The following is a 15,581-nucleotide window of genomic DNA, read 5'->3' as shown; positions in this document are numbered from 1 at the left end:
TTAAGCAAACAAACAAACAACAACAAAACCTTATACTGCTCTTAATCACTAATGGTTTAGATTGACTTGTTACTTGATTAAATAGTATGAAAAATAAATTGTAGGAAAAACTCATGCAATGAAACTCACAAATTGAACAAACACATCTCAAAATTTACATGTATAGGGTGACTAGAAGAAACAATACCCTGAAGTGAACAGCTCTTTCATTACCTAATTTGTTGTTATAAATTATGGAAAGAAAATCACTGAAAAAATATATTTAACAAAATTTAGACAAGAATGTACTACTTGGAGATTCTTTGTCAAAAAAGGAAACAAATGACACCTTATTCATTTACTCCTATGTGCTTAAATGTTGAGTAGCAAGAAGGTTTGAATGTCAAGAAACAAAAGGTTTTAATGTCACAGTGAAATCAATTGCTATTTACCTGCAAAAAAAGCACAACAAGGTTGCCCTATTTCTGCCTTAAAACCATTATGAAACTTCTGTTGGCAATATTCTGCTAATGATTTATTCAAATCATTCAGCTTCTCCAAGGCTGAAAAATACAATACATATATTAACAATAAACACTGGGTTACACATAAAGGCTGATTATACAAACATAAGGTTGTGTTGATCTTGTGATTATTATACTTCACTTGTATTTGAGAACTCATTTATGGATGTAATATGCCAATGACATCAACAATTAAATTTCCAAAAATGAATTTAGAAAATAGTCTATGAAATTAGAATGGTTTAAATATAAGGACAGGGCCAGGGATTTGCTCAGCAATATGAGCGCCTGCCTGACAAGCACGAGGTCATGAGAACAGAAAAAAAGAGGACAGAAAAAAATTTTACAAAAATATGAGGACACATTGTTGAAAATAGAAATAATGGCTAACGACAGAATAAAGACCAAGTGTAAACAAATTTTTTGGGGAATACAAATACTCAATTGGCCCTTCTACTACTTCTATTGCTGTTATTGCTTATATCTAGATGTTCCCCTGAAACTTCATGCAGGCATGGATGGGGCTTTTCAGAGGTGGCTAGATCTAGAGTGTGTGATGCTGGGATAAAGGGTGTGAGATTACTTAATTAGTTCACTGATTAGTTTGGCACAGTTCTGGGTGTAGATGATGGGAAGGCCCACCCTGGGTATGAGTGCTACCCACCCTAAGGGTATGTAGCCTGGATAGAATGAAAGGGACAGAAAAAGGACTTCTGTTATCACTTGTGGCAGCACTACTTCACTGCTTACTGCCTTGCTGCCTTTTGCCTGCCAGGAACTGTTTCTCCTCTGCCATGCCATTATGTCTTCGAATCAGTCAACTTATAAATTAAGCCTCTACAAACTGTAAGCTACAATAAACCTCTCCTCCCTTAACTCTGTCTGAGTGTCAGGTATTTTGTCTCACCAATAAAAAAAGTAACCACGACACTAATAAACACATCTTAAATCATTATCTATACCTACATATTTGCATAAAAAATATATGTCAAAACTTACCATATTCTTTAAGGATATGACAATAAAATTCTCCAGGATTATACATCATGCAAACCACAACATCTACTGTTTGGTCAACAGCAAGTTCAACCCACGTCCACTCCAGTGGATTTGCTTTTCCCTCTGCACACAAAGGAACTGTGAAAACAAACATGTTGCATAACAAATGGACAAAGTATGGGGAAGCTCTAGCACCGGGTAAGCTGCTAATTTATCTATACTCTGGAAAATGTAAGTTTCCCCTGACATTCTAAATGATATAGGAAAATTAATCTTAAAAAATCAATTTTAACAATCATTTTTCCTCACTGCATTTAAAATTTTAATTTCTGATCAGTCTCCAACTTCCAGTGATCCATAAAACTTTCAACAAAACTTTCAGCAATCAAACACATTCTTAAACATATTTAGATGAATGCTTGATTTAAAAAGATGATAAAGCACTAAACATTACAGAACCTCCTGAACTCCTGCACATACATTATCTAGTAGATAATTTGCTTACCACTGGGTTTATCTGTCACTGTCTCCTTTTCACCTATGGCGAAGCCGGCCTCTATAAGAACTTTGGCAACACTGATGACAGGCGTCACAGATTTATCTGTAAGTTCTACCAGGGAACTATTTTCCAACTTGTCCACCACTTTCACTATGACCATTTTATTCTGCACAATTTTTTTCATAAGACAAATAGCCTCTGGAGTCCAAATTCCTAATGATGGCTTGACTCCTAATAAAGAATTTTTAAAAGAATGTTAAAATAATTCCTGAAACAAGTATCTTGACCTATAATTCCTGATTTCCATATACTTAAAATCTGTGCCAAACATGAACCAAAAAGTCTTTCCTAGGAGAAAGGTTTTCTCAACATGAAAAAGAATACAGGATTGATAAAGAAAAGGCCTATAAGGGGCTGGGGATTTAGCTCAGTGGCATAAGCACCTGCCTTGCAAGCAGGCAGTTGTGAGTTTGATCCCCGGTACTGATAAAAAGACAAAAAAAGACAAAAAAAAAAAAAAAAAAAAAGCCTATATAAAATGCTTTTATGCTTTTCTGTAAAAAAAACTGTAATTCTGATGATAGAAAATGTCTGATAAAATAAATCTATAGTATATTAGCTGTTTCTTAAGGAGCAAGATTTAGCTATAAAGTAGGTCTGAGAGACCTCACTGGGTTGATGAAAGTGCTTCAAAACTTGACCCATGATAATTATGTAGAGCCCACTAAATTTACTACAAAGTACTGACTTATATATCCAAAACAGTAACTTTTAGAGTATGTAAGTTATACTTCAATAAAATTATTAATAATAAACAACAGTATAAAACAATCCAGGAGAAATACCTGTCTCTTCATTAGCACATGACACATTTACGGCACAATCAGCACTGAAAGTGCATTTACAAATCAACACTTTTGAGGTTATGGCTAAGTCAAATCATCAAATGCAAGATCCAAATAATTTACAGAAAATATTCAGCCTCCAGTGACAAAAAATTGAAATGATTTTGGTTTTAGCTTATCAACACTGACCAAGATGAAAAAATCTCTGTCTGGTACATGGATGTATGAACAAGTTCATTCCCTCATACTTTTCCGGTGAGCATATAAACTAATTCAACTCTTTCTGAAGGACAATGCAGCATATGTATCACAGAGATGAGAAGCAGAAAATTCACTGACACTTAGATTTTGTTACATGGCCTCAGGAAATGATCTTGGATATGTGGCAAAACATAGTTAAAAGAAAACTGCTAACAGCAAACCTTGGGAATATCTTTCTGATATTAGATAATAGTTAAAATGTGATACATTTGACTAAAGACTGCTGAAGCCAATTTATTGAGCTGGAAAGAAAGCCCTGGTCCTGGGGGAACAAATTACATGCATGATAATTTCTAAATATATGATCATATGTTATTATTTTATCAAGCAGGTTTTCCCTGCCTCATGCATTTTTTTCACATCTCAATTTTCATTTCTAGGTTCTAATATTTTAATCATAGCAGGACCATAAATAGTTCATACCTGCCAGCATACATTTTAGAGCTTGCACTGGTAATTCCAACAACTTTGGAATTATGGGACAAAGTCTTGTCAAACTAAGGATCTCAAAGTTTCCATAGTCGACATACCCAACCAGTACAGATTCTTCAGAAGCATAGGCCAAAACAGAGGCACGGTACCACTGATCATCCTCTGAAACAAAGAAGACTCAGTTTTAAATGATTTTCCATGAAGGTAAACATCAAATTAGATTGTAATAGCTAAATTTTACTTTTAAAAATGGCAAGTTTTATTAAATATGTATGCTAACTAAATACTGCACATTCTGCTCATCCAATGCCTTCAATTCCTAAAATGCAACCTTTACTATTAGCTTCCTAATTATGTCATATGCTATCATTATTGATTTGTATGCTTTGTCTAATAGACAACTCAGTAGGGCAGAGAATATGTCTTGATTGTGTGAATACCCAAGGTCCTGATGAATACATGAATCATTTGCATCAAGCAGGGCACTTCTAGAACACCAGCGGTATGACTCTGCAAGCCAAGCAGATGACATGCTGGGGGCTTATTAGTTACTCATCATCCCTTCAGCACAGAGTAACAGAACTTGGCAGGCATAAGGCAGGGTCTGTGCAATTACAAAGACTGTACTATTAACAGTGCTAACCTTCCAAGCCCACTTGCTGTATCAAATAAAACTGGGGAAGATATGAACCTAGAGCTTCTTTATCCTGTGTTTATGTAAACAGAATGATCCGTGCCAATTTCCAAACACCAATGGGCTGGAAAAAACATACATGCTTTACTTACTATCCCCTCTTGACACTCGCAGGTTCTCTGCCCTTTCACATATCAACACACATTCCTTTGATCTAGTTTAACTAAACAGGTTTAAAAGGATAAATGGTGCACCTAAATATACATGCTTCAAATGTGGCCATTCAGTGCCAAGGACTCTGTCTCACCTTTACTCAGATGTAAGTAAAACATTCAACAATGTTGTATTTACTTGCCTGAGAACTGAGCACAACATATATCTCCAATGGATGGAAAAAAGTTAGACCGTGGATGTACTTGACTACAGTACTCACTAAGGGATGTCTGAAGTTCAGCAAGCTTATCTGTGGATACAGATCACATATTAAACAAAAGGAAGGCATCTATACCTTATCTGAGTTTTGCATTTTGAGTCTTGAAGTAGGTTACTGTGATAAAAATAAATTAAGAACATTTACTTACGGCCACTTTGTAGTTGTTGGCAAAAGAAGTCTCCTGGTGTCTGAATGTGGGCAACCACACCACAGAATTCATCACCTACATTCAAAGTTAGCACTTTGGGGATTAGGTCACTTTTATCTATACCAACTTTGTTTTCAGCTGTCATCATTCCAACATCTTCAGGAAGACCTTCTTCAAAAACAGAAAAATAAGTTATTTTGGTTTCATTACATTTAAAAAAAAATCAATAAAACTGATCATTATGAATCTGAATGGGCAAAATTCCTGGAAGATGCAGTCTAAGGTAAAGTGAGTTTTCTATCAAACCAAAGGCCAGGCTTAGTCCTAAGAAAGAAAAGCAGTAGCATAAAAAAAAATTCAGATTTAAATAAAAAGTTATATAATAGAATATTTATAGTTTCTAAAAGTTCAAGAAAATATAACTTGGAATGCATAAACTCAGATTATCCCGAAGTAAAAATATATCAGAGTAGGACCCATTCTACAGTGAAATAAATCCCGTAAGAAAAAAATATATCATAATAAAACAATAAATTGAATTACAAACACAATTTTTAAGCCAGGCATGGTGGTGCACACCTGCAATTCCCGCACTCTGGGAGGCTGACGTAGGAGGATCGCAAGTTTCAGCCCAGTCTGGGTAACTTAGTGAGACTGTCACAAAATAAATAAAAATGGGCTGGGGAGTATGAAGGTCCTAGTTCAATTCCCAGTACTGCAAAAAACCAAACCAAAACAAAACATAAATAAAAACACAAAAATATAAATTTTTCACAATTAAAAAATGCATTCAATAAAAACAAAAACAAAAAAAATAGAAGCAACATATATACTAAGAGACAAAAAAAGAAAAGCAAGGTTGATATTAGAATTTGAAGGAGAAAGGGCTTCAAGCACCAAAAATCATTTGTGAACAAGAAAACTCATAGGAATGGAAAAGCACATGGCCTGAAAAGTTCCACATTCTCAATAAATGTGTTTTTAGGGTTAAGATTTAAGAATCACAATGACATTAACATATTGAAATCTACAAAAGTTACTGCTAGTGATATTCAAATAAAACTTCAACTTCATTTTTTAAACTCAGAAATATAAGACATATTTTCAAAAGTATGTCAAAATTATTAAAGAAAGCAATCTTCACTATGAACCTATATAGTCTGACTCTTTGAAGGCCAAGCAGAGTCTGTGATGACACACAGAAGTGGAGGGAATCTGTCACTTACAAATGACGTTTCAGAGCACATTACAAGAGATTCTTGAAGTTATGTCAGAAATCTCTCTGAAATGGATAACTGACCCCAAACTCTATCCCATATAAATTCAATAATCTCAAATATAAAAGGTAAAGAAACTGAGAGTCAATACCATTTTTAAAATCTTTCAATAGCAAAAAAACAAACAAAAACAACACACACAAAAAAAACCAACAACCCACCACCACCCTGTTGTTTCATAAGAAAGGATTAACAGTATGGTGGAAAGAGCACTAAACTGGAGTAAGTGGGCCTAGATTCTGATCTCCCCTATCTTAGAGTAACCCACTGCATTGTCAGCACGATTCCTCACATGTAAAAGGATGGGGTAGATGATCTCAACAGTTTTTCAGCTGCATGATTCCATCAAAAGATCAAGGGTTTCTAAAAATTATATATTGAACATCTGTTATGTCAGGTGCCATGGTAAGCAATGGAGAAAGACAGTTAAGTAAAGGGCTATGATTTCAGTTCCTAGAAGTTCTAAATATTAGAGGAAGGACAGATGATGTTCACATCAGGAATTAAATACGATAAATATTTCAAACAGGGAGGCCTGGTGAGGGGCTGCATAGTGAGAGGCAGAAGTGGAGCTGGGTAGGAGAGTCCCTTAGAAGACGAGGCAAGAGCATCGCAGCAGGTAGTACTCCGACTCACAGAAGAGGAGGGTAAGCTGTGAAGTCTTCTCAGTGGGCCCATATGAAGGGGTATGACAGAAGCCCAGACTGGACTCTGTAATAGGGTCACGGGTTTTTGTTTTTGTTGAGACAGGGTCTCCCTGTGCATTCAGCTGGTCCTGAACTCACCATATAGCCCAGGCTGGCCTCTAGCTCGAGGAGATCCTCCTGCTTCCAGGCTTTCACTCTTAACAAGGCTTACCAGCATCCCATTTCTACCTCTTACTTAATCTAACTGCCAGGTCTCTCTACTTTCCTATACCCCACAAACACTACTTTAGTCCAATAAGGGCCATAACTCCAGGGGCCTTGTGTCTTTCCATTCTCTTAAATTGGCTTCAGAATAAGTCCAATTCCCTTAACATAGCTCACAAAATCTTTAGTGATTTCTGCTAACTCACTTCCTAACCTTCTTTTCCTTATTCTAGAGCTGCCCCAGATAGGCAACTCTAGCCACACCCATTTTTCAGACCTAGCCATGCTCTTTTAAATCTCAAGGCCTTAACATGTTTTCTTTCTTCTTGAAACACTGCTCTCCACCTCAGCACCTGCTATTTCCCACTCAGTGTAGTGCCACTCCAAAGAAGCTTCTCTCTATGTCTTGGTTAGGTGCTCTGCCCTCTTCCTTGGGCTCACAATGTGCCACAATTTACTGTATTGCCCTGATGTATCTCCTCTCTGTATGGCTGCATTGGTCACGGAACACCCTTCATGGGGGCACCTCCACAGCAAAGAACTACTGAAAGCTTTTTAGCAGAGCTGTTACACCAAGATTTATGTTTCATGGATATCACAGGAAAGTACCATATAAGTATAGACTGGAGACTGTTTTAACTGCCCATGAATGAGGAGGATTCCTGACACTAGGAAATGGTAGTAAGAAAGAAAAAAATGAAAAAAATATATAAAGGGTATTTGGGAAGAAGAATCTAGTCACTAAAAACTAGATAGGGTAAGGAATGGGAGATAAGGGGAAAGACACATTCACGTCATGGCATCATCCTGGTTCGTGAACAAGAGACAACGAATTAATTCTATCTACACCGAAAGTAATTGGTAAAGGAACACAATGGAAGAGGAAACAAACCACATACAACTATGCAAAATGCATAATAATTCTGGGAAGGAGCAGTTAGAAATCACTAACTAGGTATGGTGGCCCACACACCTATAATCCCAGAACTCTGAGATGTGGTAGCAGAGGGATAACAAGTTCAAGCCTAGCTTGGGCAACCTAAAGACCCTAACTCAAAATTTTAAAAAAAATTTTATAAAAAATGACTGGGGATGTACCCAGTATGAAGGCCCTGGAGTGCTCAATCCCCAGTACTCAAAAAAATTACTAAATTAGAAAACCTCATCTCTCTTGGAAAGGCTATAGAATAGACTTAAGTCTTGACATGCCACAGTCATGCCTTTTTGATTTAGTAGAAAAGACACTCTCATAACTCAAGTCACTACATTGTTTAATATTCATCTGTATACTCACTTTGATCTGCACATTGCTTCTTAGAATTTTGTCCTTTGGCTTTCAAAGCATATCCCATTTCTACAAGCACCTGATCTAAGAATTCTCCTAAAATTAAGAAAATATATCTCCATTGAAATACTTTATAAAGCATAGGAAAGTTATACATGAAAAACAAATCATAAGATATTTTAGCTATTAATGTAATAGCATGTATCATGGTATCAAGTTACTATGGGCAAACTATAGTTTAGTAATGAGCAGCTTTAAAAATTGAAGCAAATGCCTATAGTTACTTGATGGAAAACACTATGAATCTATTTCTTTTCAAAATTCTAAATAACATGAAAAGTTCAGTTATTATCCCACAAGCACACTTAAAATAACCACCATTTATGGGAAGAAATCAGTCTAAGTCACTAGATTCCATTTGTGTCAGACTGACAATATGGCTAAAATAAAGGTTAATCAGCACTGACATGAATTTCAAGTTCTCAATAATATCTAAAAGTTGGGATCAGCATGAAATATACTTAGCAAAGAAACAAAACTCATAAATTTCATGCTAAATTTCAACACATCAACTGCACTTTTTGACATCTTACCCATGACACTTAAAAGTAGAGGAACGAGAAAATCTTAGGAACTCAACATCACATATATACTCTAAGAAGTTGCTTTTCAAACAGATATGAATACACAATGGAAAGATGGGATTCCAAAATGTTTTCATTTCTACAATATAAGCATTATGGACTAACAAAATACAGTTCTGTGGGAATGACTCTAAGAAAAGCACAGGTTATAAGGAATAAATGCAAGAATTTCTCTCAAAGGAGAAATCAGGAGTAAATAGTACAATGACTGTATTAAAAAGGTACTAATACAGTTGACATCTAAATCTAGCCTCTTAGCCACTCAGTTCTATGAATCTGTGAAACATAGTTGACAAATTGCCAATACAAGTCCCCACTGTCAGTCAAAATCTAAATAATTCCAGAATGGAGTTTAGTTGGCCTCACTTACTTCTTCTCAAATAAATAGGTGATAGCCTAAAACAAGATATTAAGTAATTTACAAAGAAAGATTGAGACCTTACCTGAACTTTGCAGTGTAACATCTACAGCGTAGGTAACCCCTTCTTCTTCTAAGATGTCGACAATCTTTATAGAGCAGTACTGCTCCATCAACAGTGATTTAATAGTTTTGATACAATCATTGCTCCAAATACCCTCTGCTGGGATAACACCAGCCACAGAGCACTTTATAGCCTGAAAGATTTGTGTAAGTTACTTGTGAGAATTAGTATTTAAAAATGAAATTTTGGGGGGCCAGGGATTTAGTTCAGCAGCGTAAGCACCCACTTGGCAAGCACTAGGTCATGAGTTTGATCCCAGGTACAAAAAAAAAAGAAAAGAAAATTTTCTAAATAATTTTGTGAGGTTTTTTTTTCCCCTCAAAGAATGTATCTGATATTAAAAACTTATGAGAAGTCTTCGAGTACTAACCAGATAAACAATTTTAGGTATAATTGTATTTGTCTCTCTTATTACATCATTCACAATGCTAACTTTTGGTACTTTAAGCATGAGAAATTCATGGAAGGACAATAACTAGACTAACTATAATGATTTTGGTCACTTTCAAAGAATGTAATAAATATAGAAGAGAGCAGATCGAAGCCAAGCATGGCAGCATACACTAGTAACCTCAGCATTACGGGAGGCCAAAGCAAGACGGACTGATTGCAAGTTTGAGCGAGTTTGGTCAACTTAGGCAGACTCTGTCTTAAAGAGACAGGTAAAAAATGGTTGGGGATGTAGTTTAATGTGGAGATTCTAGGTTCAATCATAGTACCACCAAAAAAAAAAAAGTAGATAGATAAGATGTGCCTAAATGTTAGTTTCTTAGCTAAAATTCTACTTAACTAAATAAGGGGTAACAGAGTCAAGACAGCCAATAGGTATTCATTTACATACTAAAAGATCTACCAACAGGCGTATCAACATGGTGGAATAAAAGAAAAAAATTGTACCAAACAGAATATTAAAAACAGATCCTTAGACACTGATAGGAATTATGAAGAAAAAGACTCACAGAAGGAGGAAACAATTCAATGTTTCTATGTAGTTGGTGAATTTTGTTTACTGGAATTATTTCTTCATTTCCATAATCAATATACAAGACTTGTGCTGTCTGCTTTAGCACATCAACGTCTTGAATTATTACTCTATTCCAAGTCTGGAAAAGAAACAGGATAGTATAGTCTGCTTTAAAACAGTATTTCACAATCTTCAATCAGTTTTAAAGACCACGCAAAGAAAAAGGCTCCTGGTTTGTTCAAAGACATTCAGTTAAAATGTCAACTTCATTTGTTACCAATCTTGCTAAGAAATATCTAAAATTATCTAATTAGGACATTCTATTCCCAAGCCATTTCAGCTTAGATGACTATTACACATTAATACCTCAGCTACATAACCATAAGCTCTAAGACAATCAGTCTATAACAAGCTACCTAGAAACCAAAGTCAGCACTGGAGAGGGATACGGCAGGGAGAAAATAAAGTGATCACGACATGGAGTAACGAGGACATGAGTGTGACTTAAGTCTGAATTAAGCCCTTTTATCCATCATTAAAAGTTCTGGTGTTGACGAGTTGATACAGCCAAGGTAAATTGAAATATTTTATTAACTCAGTTCATCAACAGTTACCTGATCAACAGCGTACTTGGCAACGCAAACTTCCCCCTTAATAGGAATATAATCTTCATCCACCACATTTGCGTATGTTTCTTTTAAGCTTGCAGACAATTGGTTCATGTGTTTTAAAGCTTCTGAAGAATACAACTGGACATAAAAGTCACCTGGGTGTTTGAATTCAGTAACTGTACCCTTTCAGAGACAGAGAAGACACAATAATTCACTGCAAACAAAAGCAAATGTAAATTTCTTAAAGCTTTATAACTAAGATAAAAAATGTATTAGTTTTTTCAATCTTTACTAATTTAATCAGATATATTCTCTATTTATGATCTCTAATTAAAAACAGGGAATGTGTAAATAATAAATGGTCATTCTTTGGTATCTGCCTATGACAAATACAGAATAAATACCTTTACTTCCATGGTTTTCTTGAGATGTAAACTTTTCAAATCAGAAAACATTATTTTTTCAGCACCATTGGCTATTTCTTTAGTAACTGCAGATGGACAGTCACTCTGATGTGAAAAAACACATAAAAGCATTATTTACAAGCTCATGTTTTAATGATACTGTGGATGCTAATTGCTAGATTCATGGCTTCAAAAGTCACATTCCTACGCTTAAAGAAGAGTACACAAAAAGGGACAGCCTCCAAGACTTCCTAAAACCACTTCCCATAGGCAATGTACACAGCACTGTGCATTACTGCAGAATGAGGTTGTGATAGGTAAGATAATGTTGAATTCACTTAAACAAAAATAGGGATGCAGTGCATTAATAAGTATGCATTTAAAATTTTAAATTGGGGCTAGGTATAGCGGTGACTGCCTGTAATTCCAGCACCCTGGGAGACTAAGGCAGAGGATCATAAGTTGGAGCCAACTGGGCCATTTAGCTAGACCATCTGAACAAAGAAACAACACTACTTGAGAAAGTAGCTCAATGTGAAAGCCCTGAGTTCAGTTCCCTGTACCCTGATTGATGAACCAATAAAAATCCAAAGCAGAAAGTCAAAACTTAAAAACAGATGAAGAGGACCGAAGATATAGCTCAGTGGCACGAGTGCCTGCTCGGCCAAGTGCAAGATCCTGAGTTTGATTCCTGGTACAAAAAAAAAAAAAAAAAAAAAAGTAGCAGCTAGACAAAGCTAAAAATATCTATAAAGATAAATTAACATACAATAAAAGTGCTTTGAATTACAAGTAAGTTAGTCTCTTATATTTAAATGGAAGAGAGCCTATTAACAAAAATAAATGCACCTTTAAATAGGATGCCAGGCCCTACACAAAGGGGCAGGCACTAACAGAATTGGCACATGAGGGCCATGAGCAGATTTTACACGGGAACAGCCATCTCAAAGAACTTTTAAGAAAAGATTAGAAAGAAACAATTCTCAAAGACTCCTCAGTTATCAAATCCCATCACTAGGATATACAGAGTTAATGGGAAATTTTTATCTTTAAACATTTGTGAAGAAGTTAGCTTAAATCTTAATACAGGAGAGTCACTTAAAATTTTCTCTAAAGATGAAGAATACCATACCTCATTTTTCACTTCCACATTCGTTTCAAAAGGTGGTTTATTATCTTGAAGTTTGTAGAAACTGAAATATAGCAACAGATTGCAACACTTATGCTACCTAGGCAACTAAGAGGCCATTAATCACAAAGATCTTAGATGCTCAATGAACAAAATACAGAAAGAACAAAACAGCATCTTCCAGTGACAGTAGTAACAAAGTCAAACAATTCACTGTTGCCTATGCAATGGTCTACACTGTGTGTGCACAGGTATGCCTCTTCCAAAAGTTACCAGCTGAAAGGGCAACAGTCAACCATCAAGCCTCTGTTTTCTCATCTGTAAAATGGAAGCAATCCTTACATTATGTAGACAGAGTTTTGGGGATCAAATGAAACTGTTTTGTAAACTGGTAAACATCATGCAAGTAAGATTTATGTATTTTAAAATTACAACTCAAGAGGCTCTGTGAAAATTACAAATTATTAAAATTCTGGCAAGCACCTGTGGTCAAAAAGATTTCTAAAATTCTAACCATTACAAATGCACTTCAGTTTCTAAATCTTGGTATGTACTAATGAAAAGATACTAATAAAACTAAGTTTATAGAGCTATTTACTTCAGACTTACACATTTCATTTACACATTTCTATTTAATAAATAGTAAATCTGACATACTTCTGGCCCGCTTAACGGATTAGATCCCTGTGCTGTTTGGGGAAGGAAAAAACAAAAACTTTTTCAGTATTTCCCAGCAAATGAAGAGCATGAACACTTACTTTTGCTGGACAGGTTTACACACAATGCTGTGGGTGGACCAGTCCCTCCGCTGACATGCCGTGGAGCAGTAGTAAGTCTGCTTGCACTGAGAGCACCTCAGTGACCCTGTGGAGTACAACCTGGAATGTCACTGGAGGTGTGTGCCAAGAAGGTGACACTGAGATCGTAACATATTCAAAAACTAAGCATATCATTAACATCACTCTGCTAATCATCTCAGGAAGATAGTTGTGCTGTTTATGATTAGGTTAAGATTTAACTTTTAAAACTCTCCCAAAATGCAGAGAAAAAGGATTACAAGGATGAAAATCAGAGGAAGGTCAGACTGGAGACATAAATGACTTTCCCTAAAACAGAGGCTAGAAAATACGAAAGAAGAAACCAAAGCAAACAGAAAACTTGTAGTGGAAACCACAAAGTAGACTGAAATAATTTATTATGTATCATTATACAACAAAAATTATGAGAATCATGCCTAGAAAAACCTAAAAGTTTTTGAGATAAGCTATTTTTAAAAGCCTCAGTATCCAATTGGAAGAAAACAAGTAATCTAAAAAACAAAAAAAGAACAAACAATAACAATAAATAAGTCAGGTTGATATTAAATATTTCTACCCTCAGTGAAGGTGAAAACAAAAACAACCTAAAATTCAAATAGCTAGTAAGCACACAGAAAAACTACTCAAGGCCACTGATCATAAGAACAACACATTAGGACAATGAGATAACACAGCACAACCATGAGATGAATTACTAAAACAACTGACAACATCAAATGCTGGCAGTGGTGTACAGCAAGCAGAACTCATTACCAATGGACTACCTTGGAAAATGATTTGGCAGTTTTTTATAAAGCTAAAAGTATACCTGCCCTCTGACTCAGCAATTCTACTCCTGCAATCCTACTCCTACTTCTAGTCCTGCACTCAAGATAAAAACACATGTGTATACAAAGAGTTGGACAAAAATGTTTAGATTGTTCTATTCATAACAGCCCAAAGTTGGACAAAACCATGTTTATTAACAGGAAAATGAATAAACAAATTGTGTTAGAACATTATATTGCACATAGTAAACATAAATTTTATGTCAATTAAAAAAATAGGAGCTGTGTATGTAGCTCAGTGGTAGTGTGTTATTCTAGCATTCATGAGGCCCTGTGTTTGGTTCTGAAGACTGCAAATAAGACAGGATGAAATAACAAATTTTAGGGCTGGAGATTTAGCTCAGCTGCATAAGCACCTGCCTGGCAAGTATGAGGTCATGAGCTCATCCCCGGTACCTAAATAAATAAATAAATTTTAATGTAATCATATAATGGAACACCACTTAGCAACAAAGAAAAAAATAACGATCATGGGTGGATTTTGCTACTGAAGGTAAGTAACATAGATAACACACATATACATTATTCTATTTACATTCTACATGTTTAAAATTTTCCATATTTTTAAGCGTGTATTAGAATAATCTAGTGGACACCTAAGAGTACTATGCTTACCAAACAGGCCACAGCGATGGCAAGTTGTTGACCGAAAAGGAAGTCGTAAAGTGTTGAAAAGTGCTGGATTATTTATAGACAAAGAATTCTTAACAAACTGGTGTGATTTTTTTGACTTCGCAGAAGATACATTATTGGTAGGCTTCTATTAAGAACAGAGAACAGCAATATTAGAATTTGGTAATCAGTTCTTTTAAATACTAGATTTAAAACTTTCTCTTTTGGTCAGATGGAATTTTCCCTATTCATCTATTCAATACACCTTAGAACCCTAAACTCTTCTAGAAAACAAATAAGACTGAAAGGGAAGTATCTATACTATACTCAAGTTCATAAAATGATGACATAAGTTGTGTATATATAGAGGAAAATCTTCCAGAAAACTTACACAAAGTAATGTACTCAAAATCACTACACAAATCAAAATTAGATTATGAAAACTCTTCAAAGAATCCACAAGGCAGGAAAAACAACAAAATACAAATGGCAAACTTTAAGCCCCCAAATATCACTAGTTACTTTAAATGTCCATGCTTTAAACATACCAATTAAAAGACAGACTGGTGAAATGTATTTAAAAATGTACTTCATTATATGCTATTAAGAAGTTCACTTCAAGTACAATGATGTAAGCAGACTGGCAATAAAAAGATGGATAAGTACCCATATAATAGAGTGATTGAATTAATATCAGATAAAAAATTTCAGAGGAAGAAAAATTACCAGAGAGGTGTATTAAGATGACAAAAATGTCAACCCAACAGGAAGACACAGCAATCCTAAATGTGTAACAAATAACACAGCTATAAAACGTAAAGCAAAACTGAACTGCAAAGACAAATAGGCAATACATAATTTTTGTTTTGGCTGTATTGGGGACTGACCCCAAGGCCTTCACACTGAATTACATCCCAGGTCCT

General features: G+C 35.3%; 1 protein-coding gene across 3 annotated transcripts in view; it reads right to left on the bottom strand.

The window, feature by feature from the left end:
• The window catches only part of Tdrd1 (tudor domain containing 1), a 41,354-nt gene that overhangs the window by 13,233 nt on the left and 12,540 nt on the right, over window positions 1-15,581 (bottom strand). For 2 of the 3 annotated variants that reach the window (XM_063244770.1, XM_063244772.1), the window contains exons 4-17: window positions 14,662-14,806; window positions 13,160-13,265; window positions 12,405-12,465; window positions 11,273-11,377; window positions 10,872-11,051; window positions 10,253-10,396; window positions 9,255-9,426; window positions 8,177-8,263; window positions 4,755-4,925; window positions 4,529-4,636; window positions 3,531-3,701; window positions 2,008-2,232; window positions 1,503-1,640; window positions 432-542 (exon numbers count right to left, since the gene is read on the bottom strand). In XM_063244770.1, the coding sequence (XP_063100840.1) occupies window positions 432-542; window positions 1,503-1,640; window positions 2,008-2,232; window positions 3,531-3,701; window positions 4,529-4,636; window positions 4,755-4,925; window positions 8,177-8,263; window positions 9,255-9,426; window positions 10,253-10,396; window positions 10,872-11,051; window positions 11,273-11,377; window positions 12,405-12,465; window positions 13,160-13,265; window positions 14,662-14,806 (1,924 nt within the window). The remainder of the gene's footprint in view (window positions 1-431; window positions 543-1,502; window positions 1,641-2,007; window positions 2,233-3,530; window positions 3,702-4,528; window positions 4,637-4,754; window positions 4,926-8,176; window positions 8,264-9,254; window positions 9,427-10,252; window positions 10,397-10,871; window positions 11,052-11,272; window positions 11,378-12,404; window positions 12,466-13,159; window positions 13,266-14,661; window positions 14,807-15,581) is intronic. The other variant, XM_063244771.1, reaches the window with a different exon arrangement.

This window comes from Cavia porcellus, unplaced genomic scaffold (assembly GCF_034190915.1).
Source record: "Cavia porcellus strain 051 isolate PalLab524CR breed Dunkin Hartley unplaced genomic scaffold, mCavPor4.1 scaffold_2, whole genome shotgun sequence".
In the NCBI taxonomy this organism is placed as follows: Eukaryota; Metazoa; Chordata; class Mammalia; order Rodentia; family Caviidae; genus Cavia; species Cavia porcellus.
Note: the sequence above shows the minus strand (reverse complement) of the source record. Positions and strands in the feature narration are given on the sequence as shown.